This window comes from Borostomias antarcticus (assembly GCF_949987555.1).
Source record: "Borostomias antarcticus genome assembly, chromosome: 20".
Taxonomy (NCBI): domain Eukaryota; kingdom Metazoa; phylum Chordata; class Actinopteri; order Stomiiformes; family Stomiidae; genus Borostomias; species Borostomias antarcticus.
Window position 1 is genome coordinate 5,152,678 of NC_140253.1, and position 21,389 is coordinate 5,174,066.

At 48.4% G+C, this 21,389-nt stretch overlaps 1 protein-coding gene across 1 annotated transcript in view; it reads left to right on the forward strand.

Moving 5' to 3' along the window:
- Nucleotides 1–6,061: 6,061 nt before the first annotated feature.
- The window catches only part of fbxo41 (F-box protein 41), a gene marked incomplete at both ends in the record, with an annotated part of 30,649 nt that continues 15,321 nt past the window's right edge, over nucleotides 6,062–21,389 (forward strand). Inside the window, 2 exons of the mRNA XM_084454525.1 lie at nucleotides 6,062–6,607; nucleotides 7,002–7,231. Coding sequence (XP_084310651.1) covers nucleotides 6,062–6,607; nucleotides 7,002–7,231 — 776 coding nt within the window. The remainder of the gene's footprint in view (nucleotides 6,608–7,001; nucleotides 7,232–21,389) is intronic.

Consider the following 21,389-nt stretch of genomic DNA (forward strand, 5'->3'; position numbering starts at 1 on the left):
CGATGTCCGGGATTAATGTGTGCCCCCAGAGGTCAGAGTAGCGCCTACGCTGTCAGCAGAAACGGAATGAAGTATGGAAAGACGGAAGTGTGAAGAGCGCCTTAGAGGCTAATGCTAATGCTAACTCCACAGCGCAGGGTAGGCAGTAGTAGGTCGGTGGTATTACATTTTTTAGGGGAAGTCTGACGTGAAAATATGATACAGAGAGTTGCGTCGTCGAGTCCTCTTTCTTGGACTTTTGACGACAAACGTGCACCACCACTAGCGAAAGTGGCTTCAGAGCCCAGCGTCTGATACAGTCAAGGGCGTATGTTAACGTGGCCTACACTGCGCCTCAGGCGGAGGACGGACATGACAGAGACCGAAACGAATCCAGCTTCCTAGACGTTAGTTACCTGCTCTCCCTGCGACAAGCCTCACTTACAAAACAACAGACCACGATAACCAGGTCTACGCACACACACACACAAACACACAAAACAACGATAACCAGGTCTACGCACACACACACACAAACACACAAAACAACGATAACCAGGTCTACGCACACACACACACAAACACACAAAACAACGAAAACCAGGTCTACGCACACACACACACCCGCGCAGCCGCTCTGAATATACTTTATGTATCCGCGCCACTGTAAAAGCAGCATCACAGAATATATCAGCTCGACTGTCACATGAGCAGAAGCAGCTCTATGAAACAGCAGCGAGTGCAAATGAGCAGGCGTGGTTATTGTCTGGAGGGGGGCTAGGCTAGCGGGGGGGGGGGCTACGCTGGGGGCTGGGCTAGGGGGGGGGGGGGGGGGGCAACTCCAGACTGTGAGTGTTTCACCGGGCCTCCTGGCATGTGACGATGATCCATGGCTAATGGCGGATAATTGCTTCTGTTAACGGCCCCTTTCGGATTCAGCAGTAGGAGGCGCGGGGTGGTGGGGGGTCTCTTGGCTGCCTTCCTCCTCTGCTGTCGCCCCTCTCCCCGCCGGCTGTTCCCTGACCACGTGCCCGACGCGGCGAGCCGCGGCCCGGGGCGTGCGGCCTCGGTACAATGCGAGCATTGTGTCGCCGCCCCGGTTGTGGCTTGGCAGCGGATCGATGTATTAGCCTCTCCCCTCCAACAGCTGCTGCCGTACGGTTCCGCACTACTGGCCTCAAACTATTACCCCGATACTCATAACATTTTATTATACTCTGGCCCGCTTTCCAGCGTGCTCGGTACAACTGCTTTGTGAACGGACCAGACAGATTCCTGCCATACCTCTCCCACGGATTTCAACCGCCAACACCGTTCGCGCGTCGTAAACACCACGCAAAGATAGACTACTGGGACAAAGCTTGCTTCTCCCAGTGGATAGAATACGTTATACGGTATATACAGTAGATACATCCCCTGAGGGAAGAGTGGCCAGGCTTTCCCCCCCTTCTGCTGTCAGGTGGGCCGCCCCAGGCAGTGCAACCGGCCCGTCGCGCCCCCCTCACAGGAGCTAACACAATCTGACACGCCAACGCGTCGAGGCGGAATGGAAGCTGATGCGAAAGAAAGCAGCCCCTGTGGAGCTTGAACGCGGCCGAGTGTAGAGGAATGGCCGTTGATGCCGTCACACGCCATGACAACTGTTAAGTATGATGTTTTGAGCGCACACTGATCCAAAGCTTGCTTTTGGCCAGTTGATATCACAGCGTTGGCCTGTATCTCTCTCATCTCTTATGTCGCTGTTTCCTCTCTTGTCCGTGTCACCCTGGCCTTGTCCAAAGTGTCTTCGAAACACGACCCCAGGCTGGGCGCTTTGCGTCTCTCGGCCGCGCGCTCCACGTGGTCCCGGTGGCCCGCGACGGCGAGCTGAAGAACGCCGCACCAACCCCACCCCCCCCCCCCACTCCGCTGGAGGCACTGCGGTGGAGAAGAGTGATGGGCTTTCGAAAGTCGCACCCTGCTTTCTCTCTCTCTCTCTCTATCTATCTCTCTCTCTGTTCTCTGTTTCTCTCTCTCTCTCTCTCTGTTTCTCTCTCTGTCTCTCTATCTCTGTCTCTTTCTGTCTCTCTCTGTGTCTCTGTGTCTCTGTTTCTCTCTGTCTCTCTATCTCTCTCTGTTTCTCTGTCTCTCTCTGTCTCTCTTTTCTCCTGTCTGTATGTCTCTCTCTCTCTCTCTCTGTCTCTCGGTCTCTCTCTTCTCTCCTCTCTGCACCTGCAGGCTAGGGGAATATGTGACAGAGCCGTTCTCTTCCGCCGACGGGTCCGTCTTTCCCGTCCGACCGACTAGCTGCCGCGCCCAGAGGTGTCCCAGCGGGACAGGAATGCGCGATGGCAAGGCTGGGCTCCGGCGAGGAGGGAGGCGGCTTCCTCTCTTTTCACAAAGCGGGTTTCGCGGCGCCGCGCGGCCCGCGGAGACCTCGCCCCTCCCCCTCCGCTCGCTCCGGGTCCTCCGGGACCTCATTAGAGCTTCCCATCTCCTCTCAGCACGCCGCATCCCACGTACTCGTCCCCGGGAACGCCGAGTCGGGCCCTCGCCGCCACGAGGGCGGCAGTATCGACCGGTCATCCGCGGCGCCCGCTCGAGCGGTCAGTCGAGCCGGTAGCACACGGGAAACAAAAGAAACGTCTGATTAGGATGAGAGAAATGTTCTGCAGATCTGGGTACTCTGACTTGGTTGTGTACAGTCACCAGGTTGGCGGACATTTTGTGTATGTCTATTATGTTACATCAGACGAGATAGATTTTGAGATAGATTGTTCCTATTGCTGTACCCTCAGCTTACAAACTTAATTCACATTCAACCCCATTTCCTTTCCTGTCCGATCCTTCCTTGCGGCGTAGTGGTGAAAGGCAGCATGTTCCTCGTCATTCATCTAGCAGAATAGGAAATGAACAAGTCAATGAATTAATTATGAAGGGTACTTAACTACATCTTATATAATCAGGTACAGGCACACAGTGAATACAGTACACTAGTACAGTTTAGTACTGTTGAGTACAATGCAGTACACTTAAGTACAGTCTAGAAAAATGCAGTACACTTTAGTACAGTTTAGAACAATGCAGTACAGGCTAGTATACGTGTAGTTTAGTACAGTACAGTTTAGTCCTGTACTAAACTATACAGTACGGCTGTGTTCATGTTGGATTGACACACACACACACTGGCCTGCGTCGAGACATTAGCAGCAGTCCACCAGGACCCCTCGGCCGCACTGGCAGGATGTGACACGTTGCTGACAAGCCGCCTGGCTTCCTTCCTTCCTGCCAGCCAATTAAATCCTTCCCTCGGAAGCCGGCCACCCAAAGCAGTCTGACCAGGGTCTTCTCCGTAGCCCCTGCCTGAGACCGCACTGTTACATAATACGCCCCCCCTCCACTCCAGTTCAGAACGCCCGCCCCACCAGGCTGATAACAGCGGTCTCTTCGGCGCATCTACTGTAGGACATAGGTCATAGGTCGCCATTGAGAGCAACCGTGCCAGGCCTCTGTTGTGCCCATCATTCCCAAACAAGCCTGAGTCATTAGTTGTGGAGGTTAGATAATCTGGACTGGTCCCCAGGCGTGGAGCTCCCCGAAGAAGCTGTCTGGGATCATTAGCAAAGGGGTCTTAAGCGTTAACCTCTGGGGGATGTACTTTTTCAACAGGAAGGCGCGACTCTCCGGCACGACTCTTTGGTGATTTTTGTACCCCCCCCCCATTATCCTAACGGCACCAAAGCAGCACAGTTGACGTTAAAGGGCGACCGGTAGCGACAATTTGCTTCCGAAAGGACTTAGAACTGTAAACCGGGCGTGGCCTGAGAGGGGATTGTGGGAATTTCCCAGTTTCTGTAAACAGGAGGGTCAGACCGCCGGCCCCCTGGCCGCTGTTTAAAAACGCCGGGGATAGCAGAGCTGCCGTGACGTTACAACCATGCGTAAGATAAACATACTTGACAGACCGTGTTCAATAGCTCCTAAAAAAACCTGGAATGTACCCCCTGTCCCCCCCCGTCCCTGTCCTCGTCCCCGTCCCCTGGGGGGGGGCATGGACGTGGATATCTACAGCGCATACAGGGAAATCCGTAGCCTAATAACTTCACGTCACTCGGCTCAAGTTCTTCAGATCCTCGTTTGGAATTAGAGGAGTTAATCTGGCGCCTTCGGCGTAGCAGCCGCACACTGTCTCCGAACGCACCCCTGACAAGCCAGGACGGATGATGCAGGGGCAGGCGGGCGCCGCCAAGCGGGATTAATTGGATTCATTAGATGTCAGGCCGTTGGGGGGGGGGGGGCGTCGGTTTCAGGCTAATCGCCCCGCATGGCGGCGGCCAGAATGCTCATGCTCACCGGCTGAGCCTTGATTGGCGAGTGGCTGCGTTGACTAATTAAATTTGAATACGTTCGACCTGTCGTCGTCTTGTGACACCCAGTGACTGATGGTGATACAGCATTTTTGAGAACTCAGTTAGTTACTGTACGCAGAAGGACGGACTTTGCCCGTGGTTGTTCTTTTCACTCCTGTTCGGTAGCTGTTTGATTTCTCATCCAGGGCCACCGGTGCGAATTGACGTCACCGGGGGCCCCGAGTCACACGCAGGGAGAGGCGGAAACCCGCAGCGTTTGCAAGCGCTCGATGTGCGACCCTCACAGGCCAGCCGAGCTACAGACAACACTGTGATGTCGCTGTTTAGAGTGGGGAGTCCGTCCTCTTTCGGCCTTCTTCCACTTTATTCAGGCGGTAGGGAATCAGGAGAGAGAGTCGACCACTGGAGGAGAACGGCCCAGAACACCCAGCAGGACCTGGGGTTCGAACCCCGCCTGGCGGGCCGGCCCGACCCCGTCTCCTGCAGACCCGGTTCACCGCGGCGACCGATCACAAGCACAAACGCTAACGGGTCCGACGTTTGCCTCTTCGGACAGCCCTTCGTTCGTCGTGTGCTGGAGAGCGAGGGAGGGAGAGATGGAGGGAGGGAGGGATGAATGGAGCGGTAGAGCGAGGGAAGAGAAGTACAGTGGTCTGTCCATTCAGAGGCAATTATGGGAGACCTCCAGCTCTGTGTAATTTTTAATGGGCATCATCTCCATCTGGCTGTTGTGTTTCTGGGGCTAGCGCTTGTCGTAATGATGTAAACCCACTGACGTTGATGCCCATAGGAATTGAATTAGCCCTTAATTGGTTGAAAGTGCAACAGCTTTTTATTCTACCAAGTCTGCTCATTCAGTTAGGATAGAACAGGACAGACAAGATAATATCGCTATCAAGTTTCAACCCCCATCTGAGTTCAGAGGAGAAGGGCAATGCAACAACAACGTTTGCAGGGGATGCTTTTTATTTTTATTTTTTTTTACAGAAGAATCCATGTTCCTCTTTTGTTGGCAGCAGAGCTCAGCAGATTCTGGACCCTGTGTCCCAGACATGTCAGACGCAGTTCTAAAAATGAGCTCAGCTTGTTCTTCTCCTCTCCTGAAGCCGAAGCAGCGTCTCTGCATCCTTCGCACGAATAGGAACACGCTCTCTACACGCCACGTTGCTTCACCAGACTATTTTAGTTTTGGGAACTTGCTAATGCAGCAGGAATGAGGGGTTTTCAAAACATTGCAGCCCGTGATGTTTGTGAGCCAAATAAGGCAAATTGGAGCCAACGTGTTTTTTTTTTTTTTTGTTTTTTTTTTTCATTTCAACAAGCTTTATTTGAATCTGAATTAGAAACAATGTTCTATTTGTTCTTTTCTCTGTTTTTAGGGCCAAATGAGAGGGAACCACAGAAGAGGCAGTCGTGAACGCGGGTAACCGGCCACCATAGGCAGACTCTGAATTCATACCCGGACCAGAGTGCGTGTCCCAATCCCGCTATGCATGGCCGCGTGAGTGGGCCGTGGCCCCCCAGTGCACGAGGGCCCCCCCTGGCATTTCCCCGCCCGGCCTAACTCAGCCCCCCCCCCCTCCTCTGTCCTCCTCTTCTGCGCAATGAGCAGACCCCTCCGGTTGTGGGCCAGCGTCCCAGCTTACCGGCTCCCCCTCCGTGTTGTCTGAGCACTGACCCCCCCAACCTCCCCAAACCTCCTTTAACCCTCCGCCCCCCTCCACCGGCGTGGGATGGCCTCGCTGGACCTGCCGTACCGCTGTCCTCGTTGCGGGGAGCACAAGCGCTTCCGGAGCCTGTCGTCGCTGCGCGCCCACCTGGAGTACAACCACACCTACGAGACGCTCTACGTGCTGTCCAAGTCCAACAGCGTGTGCGACGCCGCCGCTCTCCTCCCCCTGGTGGCCGAGGGCGCCCTGCTCGCCCCCGCCAACAACAACGACCCCTTCCAGCCGCTGCGGCCGGCCTTCCAGGAGCGCCGCTTCCCGTGCCGCGAGCTGCCCTGCCCCGACGACCTGGTCCTGGGCCCCGGCAACTCCAACGCAGCGGCGCGCTACCTCCCCAATGTGGAGTTCCCCCTGGGGGAGATCTTCGTCAAGAAAGCCATGACGTCCGCCGACCCCGGTCCCCACGGCAGCCCCGGCACGGCGGTGGCGGTGGCGGCCAACGTGGCGGCGAGCGCGGTGGAGGCGGCCTATGAGGAGGGCCTGGCCAGACTGAAGGCACGGGCCTTCGAGCGCCTGGAGCTGGACGAGAGGCTGGAGAAGCTCTCTGAAGAGGTACTTTTAGTCGCTTAAAACGTGCTTTATAAATAAAGTTTGAGTTGAGTTGAGTACTGGTAACTATGATGTTGACAGTTGTGTCTGAGGCGACGTTTGTTTTCAAAACGACTACATCCCCTGTGGTCATTTTGAAAAGCTGTTTTTGCTTTTGCCTGAAACCAAAAATTTGTGAAAGACAAGAAATAGAAATGTTCTTTGGTGGGTATACTCACATAGACTTCTTCCCCTCATACTTAATAAATAGAGGTGATCACCTTTTCAACAGCACACATCTCACCGTTTGCAACTTTATTAGCATAGCGCGGGCGACGAAACAAAAACCACCTCTGAAGCTTCGGGAACACCGGAACCACACAGAGGGGGAACCGTAACCGCTCCGTACGCGTTGCAGGTGGAGCAGAAGATAGCGGCGCGCGTGGGCCGCCTGCAGGCGGAGCTGGAGAGGAAGAGCTCGGAGCTGGAGCGCGCCAAGCTGGAGAGCGAGCGGCTGGGCGAGGAGAAGCAGGAGCTGGAGGACAAGGCGTCGGAGCTGTCCCGGCAGGTGGACGTCTCCGTGGAGATGCTGGCCAGCCTCAAGCAGGACCTGGTCACCAAGGAGGAGGAGCTCACGCACAAACAACAGTGAGCGGTCATTGTTGTTGCTGGTGGTGTTGTGGTTGTTGTTGAAATGAACTTGTTTTGGGTTGTTTATGTTGGTTAAGATGACGGTGTCTCTTTTCTTCCCCCTTGAGTGACTGTTGTTGATTATCATTGACTGTGTATGCCTCTGTGTGTGTGTGTGTGTGTGCGTGTGTGTGTGTGTGCGTGCTGTTTGTGTGTGCGCGTGTGCGTGTGTCTATGTGTCTTTGTGTGCGAGTGTGTGTGTGTGTGTGTGTGTGTGTGTGTGGATCTATATCTGGACCTTGGTGGACAGCTCCCAGCTGATGTTAGCTGCTAGTGCCTGTGGGTTGGGCCCAGTCCCACAGAGTGTTCCCTGCAGCTGTGTCAGTGTTCCTGACGCATGGCTGAGCTCTGGATGGGTATAAACACTGCTGAGACCCAGACGTGCTGGTCACACACACACACACACACACACACACACACACACACACACACACACACCAGACACTCCATCCTGCCTCTTTTTTCTTTACTTCATCCTTCTCTTTTTTCCTACCCTCACTCCTTTCTCTGTCTGTCTGTCTGTCTCTCTCTCTCTCTCTCTCTCTCTCTCTCTTTCTCTCTCATCCCTCTCTGCTGATGATGGTGTGATTCACCACTGTACCAGATGTGATGTCTAAGCTGCCAGTCTGCTGTCTTCACCTCTCCGGGAGCCTGAGGGACTAAAGGCCGACTTAGACGGGAGCGGCCGGGTTAGCGAGGTGGTGAGGTTCGGACCCAGAGGCAAAACAACCCGGACTGGTCCCGAGTCTCCGAACGCCGTACAACAAGGCATAGCTCTATAACATCCCCTCCTGGTCCCGAGGAGAATATGTTTAGATATTCTACTCTGTTGTGTTTTCGGTAGCGTGCAAAGACGAGTTCACACGGCCTAAAAAAACCTGCAACGACGAAGCAGGTCGCCGAGCGTCAGCATGGCGCTCCTGCAGGATGACACGTCGGTAGAGCGGTCGCATGACGCTCCCCGGCGAGGCGTTCGTAGAACATTCCCACGACTTCCCTTTCAGGCGTCCGCAGAGCATACGTCCACGGGCAGGCTTGTTGGTAGGCCTCTAGCGGCTATGCCAGCAGCACAGCCTCTGGGGTTGGCGCCCCATCGGAGAAGGCTGGCAGTGGAACAGTGAGCTCTTTCTAACTCTTTCAAACGTAGGCTGAGAGGGACGGAAAAAAGTGCATCACTGACTGTGAATGTTCAGAACTTTAATTGGCCCCGATGAGTCAGCAGCGGAGCACCGCCGCAGGGCGGACCAAAAATGGCCGCCGTTCAACCCTGGCCACAGTGGTCTGCTATTGGGTGCTGCTTCCTGCCTTTTAAATCTGGGCCGATTTGAGGAGATTTTAAAATCTCTTTTTTTTTTCCCATTTCTGAATTTTTTTTCTTAAGCCTACAGCATGGTTTTCAAGTAGGCAATTGGGGGCTAGTTTTCAGCATAAGGGCGGGATTTCCCTGCTAAGACAAGCGCTCAGTTTCTTTCACGAATCTCTACGGTGACATCTGTCGTTATTCATTGTTGGGTCTGTTAGAGAACGTGCCTCTCTTTCTGTACAACATCGAGCGAGCGACATTTCAACTAAGGCATTGAAGACGGGAGAATTCCAGGGTAATACGCAACAGCTGTTCTTACCTCAGGTCATCATTTAAAACGCGATTTGCAGCCTGTCTCTGTAACTCAACTCAAGATGCGCGTCGACTCACAGCAACACAAACCAGGGAATATTTTGAGCCATAACGAGCAGCTTGCTACCGTAGTCAAGACCACAATGCATTTGATCATTTATTCAGGGATCGTTAGCTTGTTCCAGGCCCCAGATACTTACAAACTGCCAAATGAGAAACCAGCTACGGTTACGTAACATTTGAACATTAGAATGGCAGCCAGGTTTTTATTTGCTTGTTTATAAGTAGCCGTAGGGCCTTGCCAGGTGAGATTACTGTGCTGGGGGTTCATGCAGCAGGAGGTATGCAAGGACTTTCAGAAGATGTTAGGTGGAGCTAACTAACTAACTAACTAACTAACTAACTAACTCCCACTTAGTGGCATGTCTGTGAGGCCAAAGGGCATTAGAATAAACCTATTGGAGTCGATGTGGCAGGTGTGTGTGGTTGTGTTTATCCAGGTGCATCGTGTGTTTCTATAGGATGGCGCTTATGTAACAGAGAGATAGAAAGAGAGAGAGAAGAGGGAGGTCTGTGCTTGTAAGAGAGGCAGAGGGTAAAAAAGGAGTGTAATAGAGAGAGAGAGAGAGAGAGAGAGAGTGTAGGCTATACAAAGGAGAGATAGAGAGGTGAAGTGAAGGCTATTGTCAAGCCTTCTCTCATCAGGCCTTTTACAACACCCAGCTGCTACTGTAGGCCTCAATCCCCAGGCTTGATTTATGCCCCCAGCCTGCTGAGATAAAGGGGGAATGGGCCAAGCATAATAAGATACCCCCTTGTGATGACATGAAAAGGCCAATCTTGATGTGGTGCAATTTCGACACCATATTTCACCTCGTGCCTCACGCCCCCGTTCCCCCAAGACACGCTGGAGCGATGGAGGAGGGAGGGGCCTCGCTCCCTTTTACGCTCACCACCACCGCTGCCATGGAAACAAGCATGTTCGAGCACCGAGGACACCCCATAATGCCCCGCCACTCGTTGCGCAATAGTCTTAGTTTGCGGCTCGCAATGAGAAACCCTATTTTTGCATTCACACAGGCGGCCACATAAATTACGGCCACAGCGCTCCACCAGAACTGTTTGATGGTTGGTAGGCATGCGTCAGTGTGGGGTGAGGGAGGAGTGAGCTGCAGGACGACGTGACTAACATGAATGAACGAGGCCGGGGATGAGGTGGTTAGGATGTGATGAACAGGCCTGCCTGTGAAATAAAAAGCCCAAATATTGCCTTTGGATATTTTTGTTTGTTATAGGGGTGGATTTTTTGGGTTCCCAATTGAAAGGATAGGGCTTTGATTCTCACCTGTGACACTGGCACTTAACTGATACAGTATACCAGCTTCTAAACCTGCAAGAGAACTCAAAGGGATATGAATGCAGTGCACGGTGATTTGGACATAGCCTTGCTTTCCACTCTGAGACTGGTTAGAACAAAGCTAGCCAGCAAATTGAAAAACCCAAATATCGGCCTTCAAGTTCAACAAATTCCTCTTCAGTCTAATGGTAGAGGGTGAGGGTTCCAGCACTAGAGATGATGGTTCAATTCCCACTGATGACAGTGAGACAATAGACACCCTTTAGTAAAAGCATTAAAGTGCAAATTTTGTAGCATAATAGCTTCAGTTTCATCCTACTTAGATTATGAACAAAATAACAGTTAACTTCAGTACCTTACCAAACTTGAAAAACCCAAATATCGGCCTTTGGCTTCATCTAATTCTTCCTTAGTCTAATGTTTTTGTTTTGTTTTATTATTTTATTAGAATCCCCATTAGCTGCCAATTTAATGACAGCTACAGTAGTCTTCCTGGGGTCTGCAACTCCGTCTAATGGTGAATGCTGGGGGCTCCCATGCCGGAGATTGAAGTTTGATTCCCTCTAATGACCCAACTGTCAAAAGGTTATTAGAACTGTTGTAAGCTGGCTCTCTGGTAGCTCACTGAGATAATGCTGGCAGTTGTCAAGTCTGCAACGGGTGCATTGAGATGTGGGTTCAAATCTAGCAGTGTCTTTGTCCCAGAGTTCTTACTTTAAGTATGGTAGTGGGGAATCAGATGTAAGTAGGATGGACGAGCAATTGTTTGCAGGGGTCTCAGGTAGCTCTATGGGCTAATGCGGCCATTTGCCAAAGCTCCTGTATGTGCGAAGATGTTGGTTTGAATCTAGCATTGCCTTTGTCCAAATGTTGTTATTATGATTGTTAGTAGGGAATGAGGTGTAAGTATGATGGATGAGCACTTGTTTCCAGAGTTTGTGGATAGCTCAGTGGGTTAAAGCTTGTGTTGCCGTGCAAATGCAGGTTTAATACTTGCAGTCTGCATTCCAACGTGGGTTCAAATCCCACTTTTTTTGTTGATGAAAAGGGTTTATTGAAAAATAGTCGACTAGTCGATTAATCATGATTATTTTTTGTGAAAAAATAATCGCAATAGCCCCCCGATTAATTGCAATTATTTTTTTATGAAAAAAATAATCGTGATTAATCGACTAGTCGATTAATGACAATCTCACCCAATGAGTGAAAAATATGACAGAGAAACACAACTTCTAGTTAATGTGGGATTCGATCCCACATTGCAATAACTGCACTGGTGGCGACACCAGCTTTAACCCATTGAGCTACCCAAGAGCTCTGAAAATAGCTGCTCATCTTTCATACTTACTCCTGATTCCATACTAACATAGCTATAATAATATTTTGCTGTTATGGGTGTTGCTGGATTCAAACCCATGACTCAATGCACACACAGCAGTCTTATCAACTAGCAGCGTTAGCCCATTGAGCTATCTATTAACTCAAGCTGCAAAGTGTTTTCCATCATATTTATCCATCATTCCAGACCAGTTATTATTACAACAGGGACAAGGCCAGGATCAAACCCATGTTACAATGCTTATAACACTAAAGCAGAAACCAACCTTACCCATTGAGCTACAACTGAACTCCACAAGTTCTTAATCACACCACATAGTCAAATATTAATCCAGATAAAAAGTCATTATGACAGATAAAGCAGGTTTCAAAGCCATGCATAATGTGAAAATGCAGTTAGATTGTCTGCACCTGCATTAACTCTCTGGGCTATCTGTGCCCTCTTCGCCCACTGTATTCAATCATATTCAAAATATTATTGCACACCAACATTGTTATAATTATAATTTCTCATGGGAAGAGCAGGATTCAAACTCACGTTTGATAGACACATATTGTATCAACTAGCTATGGCATTAGGCCATTGAGCCACTTGAAGCTTCACTTCAACACAGTCAATTAGTCAAACAACTTAAGACTGTAGACTAACCATCATAAAAGTAGGCTGAAACTGAAGACAATAGAGTAAACAAGTGGCAAACCTTTATGCTTGTCCAAAGGAATGTAATATACTGTGTACTGTCATCAGTTAGGTGAACAGTGGGGAATCGAACATTTGTCTCCAGCGTGGGAACCTTCAGCCTCTACCATTAGACTAAAGAGAATTTGATGAAATCGAAGGCCACTATTTGGCTTTTTCAAGTTGCAGGCTGCCAAGCTTTGTTCTACGCAGTCTCACAGTAGAAAGAAAGGCTAAGACCGAATCACTTTGCACTGCATTCCTATCCCTTTGAGTGCTCTTTGAGGTTTAGAAGCTAGCATTGCAGTTAGGTGCCAGTGTCACAGGTGAGAATCAAACCACTGTCCTTTCAATTGGTTTAGCTAACCCCAAAATATACCATTAAAACAAAGACAATTGTTTTCAAAGGTAGTATTTGGGCTTTTTATATCACAGCTCATCACATCCTAACCTGATTTATGAAGTCAGTTTAGATGAATGTAAATAATTGTGAACCCATCTAAACAGTGTAGGTACTGTAATTTGGCCATAGCTAGGTGATTTGGACATAGCCTTGCTTTCCACTGTAAGACTGGTTAGAAGAAAGCTTGGCAGCCAGCAACTTGAAAAACCCAAATATCGGCCTTCAACTTCAACAAGTTCCTCTTTAGTATACTGGTAGAGGCAGAGGATTCCAACACTAAAGATTATGATTCAATTCCCACTGATGACAGTAAGACAATAGATCGGTCTTGATATGAACATTTTGTGCTAATTACATACTAACTTTCATCCTACTTAGATGATTAACAAAATAAAGGTGGGTCTAAATTAACTCCACACTCCTGCTGTACCTTACCAAACTTGAAAAACCCAAATTCCGGCCTTTCACTTCAATTACCTCTTTAGTCTCTGTTGTAAGCTGGCTCTCTGGTAGCTCACTGAGATAATGCTGGCAGTTGTCAAGTCTGCAATGTGTCCATTGAGATGTGGGTTCAAATCTGTCAGTGTCTTTGTGGCAGAGTTCTTACTTTAAGTATGGTAGTGGGGAATCAGATGTAAGTAGGATGGATGAGCAATTGTTTGCAGAGGTCTCAGGTAGCTCTATGGGCTAGTGCGGCCATTTGCCAAAGCTCCTGTATATGCCAAGCTGTCGGTTCAAATCTAGCAGTGCCTTTGTCAAATTGTTATTATGATTGTTAGAGATGAATGAGGTGTAAATATGATGGATGAGCACTTCTTATCAGAGCTCTAGGATAGCTCAGTGGGTTAACGTTGGTGTCTCTCTCCACATCAATGTGGGTTTGAATCCCACTTTTTTTGTTGATGAAATGTGTTTATTGAAAATAGTCGACTAGTCGTGATTATTTTTTTGCAGGAAAAATAATCGCAATAAACCCCCGATTAATCGCAATTATTGTTAAAGAAAAAAACAATCGCGATTAATCGACTAGTTGATTAATGGCAATCTCACCCAATGGGTGAAAAATATTGTCGCCATAAACCAGCTTCCTGTGACAGAGAAACATAACTTTCAGTTAATGTGGGATTTGATCCCACATTGCAATAACTGCACTGGTGGCAACACCAGCTTTAACCCATTGAGCTACCCAAGAGCTCTGAAAATAGCTGCTCATCTTTCATACTTACTCCTGATTCCATACTAACATAGCTATAATAATATTTTGCTGTTATGGGTGTTGCTGGATTCAAACCCATGACTCAATGCACACACAGCAGTCTTATCAACTAGCAGCGTTAGCCCATTGAGCTATCTATTAACTCAAGCTGCAAAGTGTTTTCCATCATATTTATCCATCATTCCAGACCAGTTATTATTACAACAGGGACAAGGCCAGGATCAAACCCATGTTACAATGCTTATAACACTAAAGCAGACACCAACCTTACCCATTGAGCTACAACTGAACTCCACAAGTTCTTAATCACACCACATAGTCAAATATTAATCCAGATAAAAAGTCATTATGACAGATAAAGCAGGTTTCAAAGCCATGCATAATGTGAAAATGCAGTTAGATTGTCTGCACCTGCATTAACTCTCTGGGCTATCTGTGCCCTCTTCGCCCACTGTATTCAATCATATTCAAAATATTATTGCACACCAACATTGTTATAATTATAATTTCTCATGGGAAGAGCAGGATTCAAACTCACGTTTGATAGACACATATTGTATCAACTAGCTATGGCATTAGGCCATTGAGCCACTTGAAGCTTCACTTCAACACAGTCAATTAGTCAAACAACTTAAGACTGTAGACTAACCATCATAAAAGTAGGCTGAAACTGAAGACAATAGAGTAAACAAGTGGCAAACCTTTATGCTTGTCCAAAGGAATGTAATATACTGTGTACTGTCATCAGTTAGGTGAACAGTGGGGAATCGAACATTTGTCTCCAGCGTGGGAACCTTCAGCCTCTACCATTAGACTAAAGAGAATTTGATGAAATCGAAGGCCACTATTTGGCTTTTTCAAGTTGCAGGCTGCCAAGCTTTGTTCTACGCAGTCTCACAGTAGAAAGAAAGGCTAAGACCGAATCACTTTGCACTGCATTCCTATCCCTTTGAGTGCTCTTTGAGGTTTAGAAGCTAGCATTGCAGTTAGGTGCCAGTGTCACAGGTGAGAATCAAACCACTGTCCTTTCAATTGGTTTAGCTAACCCCAAAATATACCATTAAAACAAAGACAATTGTTTTCAAAGGTAGTATTTGGGCTTTTTATATCACAGCTCATCACATCCTAACCTGATTTATGAAGTCAGTTTAGATGAATGTAAATAATTGTGAACCCATCTAAACAGTGTAGGTACTGTAATTTGGCCATAGCTAGGTGATTTGGACATAGCCTTGCTTTCCACTGTAAGACTGGTTAGAAGAAAGCTTGGCAGCCAGCAACTTGAAAAACCCAAATATCGGCCTTCAACTTCAACAAGTTCCTCTTTAGTATACTGGTAGAGGCAGAGGATTCCAACACTAAAGATTATGATTCAATTCCCACTGATGACAGTAAGACAATAGATCGGTCTTGATATGAACATTTTGTGCTAATTACATACTAACTTTCATCCTACTTAGATGATTAACAAAATAAAGGTGGGTCTAAATTAACTCCACACTCCTGCTGTACCTTACCAAACTTGAAAAACCCAAATTCCGGCCTTTCACTTCAATTACCTCTTTAGTCTCTGTTGTAAGCTGGCTCTCTGGTAGCTCACTGAGATAATGCTGGCAGTTGTCAAGTCTGCAATGTGTCCATTGAGATGTGGGTTCAAATCTGTCAGTGTCTTTGTGGCAGAGTTCTTACTTTAAGTATGGTAGTGGGGAATCAGATGTAAGTAGGATGGATGAGCAATTGTTTGCAGAGGTCTCAGGTAGCTCTATGGGCTAGTGCGGCCATTTGCCAAAGCTCCTGTATATGCCAAGCTGTCGGTTCAAATCTAGCAGTGCCTTTGTCAAATTGTTATTATGATTGTTAGAGATGAATGAGGTGTAAATATGATGGATGAGCACTTCTTATCAGAGCTCTAGGATAGCTCAGTGGGTTAACGTTGGTGTCTCTCTCCACATCAATGTGGGTTTGAATCCCACTTTTTTTGTTGATGAAATGTGTTTATTGAAAATAGTCGACTAGTCGTGATTATTTTTTTGCAGGAAAAATAATCGCAATAAACCCCCGATTAATCGCAATTATTGTTAAAGAAAAAAACAATCGCGATTAATCGACTAGTTGATTAATGGCAATCTCACCCAATGGGTGAAAAATATTGTCGCCATAAACCAGCTTCCTGTGACAGAGAAACATAACTTTCAGTTAATGTGGGATTTGATCCCACATTGCAATAACTGCACTGGTGGCAACACCAGCTTTAACCCATTGAGCTACCCAAGAGCTCTGGAAATAGCTGCTCATCCTTCATACTTACTCCTGATTCCATACTAACATAGCTATAATAATATTTTGCTGTTATGGGTGTTGCTGGATTCAAAGCCACGCTCCAATGCACATACAGCAGGCTAGTCAACTAGCAGCGTTAGCACTTTGAGCTATCTGTAAACTCAAGCAGCAATCCTTTTTTCATCATATTTATCCCAATTCTAGACCATTTGTTATAATTATAACAGGGACCACACACCGGGATTGAACCCATGTTACAACACACACATTGCTTAAGCAGACACCAACCTTACCCATGGTGCTCCCACTGAGCCAAGCAAGCTTAGGATCACAACGTATAGTCAATTACTAATCCAGTTCAACACAGCCATGATCATAAAGCAGGGTTCAAAGCCATGCATAATGTGACAATGCAGTCAGATTGTTTGAACCTATATAAACTCTCTGAGCTAGCTGCTCTCTTTGCATGCTCTATTCAATTCTATTCAAACATCATTGCTCACTAATATTGTTATAATGATAATTTGTCAGGGGCAGAGCAGGATTCAAACACATGTTTGATAGACATACAGTACTTGCTAGCTATGGCATTGGGCCATTGAGCCACTTGAGGCTTCACTGCCATGTTAGTCAAATCCATATTAGTGAAACTAACCATTATTTAGTTAATCATCAAGGTAAGCTAAATCTGAAGACTGTAGAGTATAGATAAAGGCAAACCCATATGCTTGTCTAAAGGCATACAGTATACTGTCTTCAGTTAGGTGAACAATGGGGAATCGAACATGTGTCTCCAGCGTGGGAACCTTCAGCCTCTACCTTCAGACTATATTGCAGGCTGTCAAGCTTTGTTCCAACTAGTCTCACACTGGAAAGCAAGGCTATGTCCAAATCACCGTGTACTGCATTCATATCCCTTTGAGTTCTCTTTCAGGTTTAGAGGCTGGCATTGTACAGTAGTTAGGCACCAGTGTCACAAGTGGGAATCCTTCCAATTGTTTATATATATAATTATATATATATTTTTCATATTCATAATGTATTTTTCAGACCACACTCACACCCACAAGCCAATCAAATGTGCCCCAGTGATAAGCAGTCCAGCATGGTGCCAGCAGTACAGTCTCCGCAATGTGCATTTGCTCTCTGTCAGACAGGCTTTGAAGGAACTAACAAATTAATGGATTAACCAAATTAATGTTTTTAGAGTGTATTTCACATTCTAATCAGAAGCTTAATAAATTACATGGGAAGTATTAGACTAGATGGAGCCACAGATATAGAAAAACGATTTCTCTCTTATGGCTCATAATTGAGATGCTTCAGACAACCATATTTATATCCCATGATATTAATATAAATGAACAGGCCCGATACTGTGGCTTGTGCGACTTTTTCATGTTGATATTGATGCACAAAGGATATGGATGCACACACTTTTTCAACTTTAAAAGTATAATTTTAATAGATTACCCGATTATCATTTCACCAGTATCTTGACTGTACGTGACAGAGTATTTGAGCCTGGTCCGTCCACGGCTGCTGAGCCAGCCCATATACAAGCAGTGACTCCTGCTGAGAAATGATCCTATATACAGCCAGCTCCATATGAGGAAAGAACCAGGGAGGGAGGGGGGCGGGCAGGGAGGGAGGGAGGGAGGGAGGGAGGGAGGGAGGGAGGGGGGCGGGCAGGGAGGGAGGGAGGGAGGGAGGGAGGGGGGCGGGCAGTGAACCTCAGTCCACACTTATGAGCACGATTTATGGGTATAGGGCCGTCCGTCTCCCCCTGAGATGCCCGGGACGGAGGAACGGTGAATTGTGGGTCCTTGAAGCTGGAAGTGCTTTTGAACAGAGCCGGGAGAAGAGGCATATTGGCGGCGGCCGTATTTAACCAGACACGCCCCTCCCTGGTCTGTAACGTTGCAGTGTGAACTTCGAGGGCGTCAAAAAAGGTTTGCTTCAACAATGTCCGTAACACCTGCTGCTTTGTCCAGGCCGCTGTCTGGTGATGCCCACACACACACACACACACACACACACACACACACACACACTTTGCAAGGTGACCAAAACTCAATTTACAAAAGAACTGACTGATGGCATCGGGCAGAGATAGAGAGAGAGAGAGGAAGCTGGAGAGGGATGAGAGAAGAATGTGAGAGGAGTGATAGAGACATTAGAGAGTGATAATGGAATAAGAGAGTGATAGAGGAATGAAAGATGAGAGAAGGATGAGAGAGGAGTGAGAGGGAGCTGTGACGGAGAGGTGCAGTAGCCGCCTGTGTGTCAGGGTCACAGGGCTTCTCTCTGAAACATTATTTACTGTGGTGATTGGTCGGAGCCGAGGACCCGGATTAGCTGTTCCTGGGAACGCCGGTCACACAGGCCTTTGAAAACGGGGGCTGGGGGGTCTCTCCGTCTCTATTTTTCACCTTGTGCGTCAACCCGATCTGCTGCCGACCCTGAGCTGTCTCTCCTTCTCTCTCTCTCTCCCTCCAACGCTAATCTCATCACTCACTCTCTCGCTTTTTTATATTGTAGATCAGAGGAAAGCAGGTGTGTGTGTGTGTGTGTGTGTGTGTATGTCATCCCCTGGGTCGGCTGCAGGTGACAAAGTAGACTCCCAAATGAGGGACTGTAACTCTCACACAGTGTGACTTCATACAACGGCTTTGTGTCCTTCACGCCTGATGCTTTGGATAAATAATTTAGAATAATACATATTAATGCCGAATAAAACGGAATTAATGACGAGTCATTGTGACAGCGCCGAAGGGAAGCTGACCAGTGATCATAATTAACATTTAAACGGGCCACTTTGGAAGATCATGACTTATTCATCAGGGTCTGTTATGACCAGGGGCCCGTGGGCGTGCCAGGCTCTCTGTTCTGGCCCAAGTGACAGTGGTTCGATGCTATCCCAGCCATTCATCAGTGTCATGTAAATGGCCATATCTCACGACCGTGTAAATCCGATGTCCGTTTATCTCCGGGTTGCGAATAACAAAAGGCTTTGATTGTGTTTGTTGGCCGGCTTCGGCTACAGTACGTTTCAATGAGATTTGTTATTTTTATCCCTCTCTCCTTCCTCTCTCTCCCTCTTCCTCTCTGCCTGTCTCTCTCTCTGCTCCCTTTCAGGAGACATAATTGTTATTCTTCCGCATGACACATTCCGTGCTGCCACACCACTCCATGCTCTGGTCTCCTATGGAATTCAGTATTCAAATCTGTTCCCCGAGATATCTGGTTGTCACTCTAGTATTAAGCTTTTTTTTCTAGCATTTCCCTATGGAAAACAGATGTATGCAACCCTTGGGTTTACTTGTACTGCTCAGGTAAGAGTGTGTGTGTGTGTGTGTGTGTGTGTGTGTGTGTGTGTGTGTGTGTGTGTGTGTGTGTGTGTATGTGAGAGAGAGAGAGAGAGTGTTAGAGAGTTAGCAGTATCCTAGATGGGTTTTGACCGGTGGGCGGTTTGACCAGAGTGGCAAGCCCTCCCCAACCCCCTCCCTCCAACCTGCCCGCCTCAGCTCCACAAACAGGCGGCCTCAGCTCCTTCTCTGCAAAACACCCACACCTCCGCACACACACTCACGAAGTCACGAAGATTAACGCGCCCCCGTCTGAAACGACGCCTCCCTCTCTGTTCAGCTTATTACTGGCTGCACGTCCTCCCAGACTGCACCAGGACCTAGTTTCCAACTCCCACGGTGTCGGGAGTGAACGCTCGGGCTAGTTTTGTTGTCTCGTTCCCCCATTTTTGGCTGGCAAGGAGGGGGCAGGTGGGCGAGGGGTGAGTCACGCCTGGGAGGAGAGGTGTGTGTTTTAATGAAGACCGACGACAGGAAGCTCTCTCGTCACGTCTTCCGCTCGGTCCGCTGTCTGTCAACACGTCTGGCGTCGCCTCGGCCGGCTCCTCCATTGAGTCTTTTTTAACCTCTGCGTTTTCAATTTTGGTGTTCAACACCGTGGTCTCACAAACTGCTACCTCATCTGTCATTCAAACTGACGTGAGTCCTAAAACGTGCGAGGATTGGAAGGTTGAGAACCTCAATCCACCTTGCAGAAGCTTCGAGAGGGGATTTGAGTAAACCGATAAATCCCCTCAAAACCTATACGCTCCTATTCATGCTATATTCATGCTACAGTATATGAATAGGAGCTCATAGGTTGAGGGGAATTATCGAAGGAGACGCCATACTTTTACAGTACTTACAGTAGCAACCCTTCAGTCAAACGCTACTATTTCTCCCATTAACAAGACATCCCATAATCCATCCATCCATCCATCTTCATCCGCTTATCCGGGGTCGGGCCGCGGAGGCAGCAGTTCCAGCAGGGGGCCCCATACATCCCTTTCCCTAGCAGCATCAACCAGCTCTGCCTGGGGAATCTTTAGCCGCTCCCAGGCCAGTGCGGAGATGTAATCCCGCCACCTGGTCCTGGGTCTACCAGCCTCCCAGCCGGACACGCCTGGAAGACCTCCCTAGGGAGGCGCCCAGGAGGCATCCTCACTAGATGCCCGAACCACCTCAACTGGCTCATTTCGACGCAAAGGAGCAGCGGCTCTACTCCGGGTCTCTCCCGGATGACTGAACTTCTCACCCGATCTCTCAGGGAGACCCCAGCCACCCTCCGGAGAAAACTCATTTCGGCTGCTTGTATCCGTGATCTTGTTCTTTCGGTCATGACCCATCCTTCATGACCATAGGTGAGGGTGGGGACGAAGATGGACTGGTAGATCGAGAGCTTTGCCTTTTGGCTCAGCTCTCTTTTCGTCACAACAGTGCAATAAAGCGACTGCAGAACCGCACCAGCTGCTCCGATTCTCCGGCCAAACTCCCTCTCCATGGTTCCCTCACTCGTGAACAAGACCCCCAGATACTTGAACTCCTTCACTTGGGGTAAGGACTCATTTCCTACTCGGAGCGGACAGACCACCGGTTTCCTGCTGAGAACCATGGCCATGTGTCACCATGTGTGTCGATTATGACGTTCTTATGACGTGTCGATTAGGACTTTGCTGTTTTGGGGGTGAATGCTGGAGGTAAGGGAGAGTGTGGCGGTTCGGGTGAAGCTTGACGGCTGATGTCTTTAGGAGTGACAGGTAGAATAGAGGAGGCAAGACAGTGTGTGTGTGTGTGTGTGTGTGTGTGTGTGTGTGTGTTTGGAGTTAAGGATATGGTCACCATGAGGAGATGGACAGAAGGAGCACCTGGGAACAAGAGTGG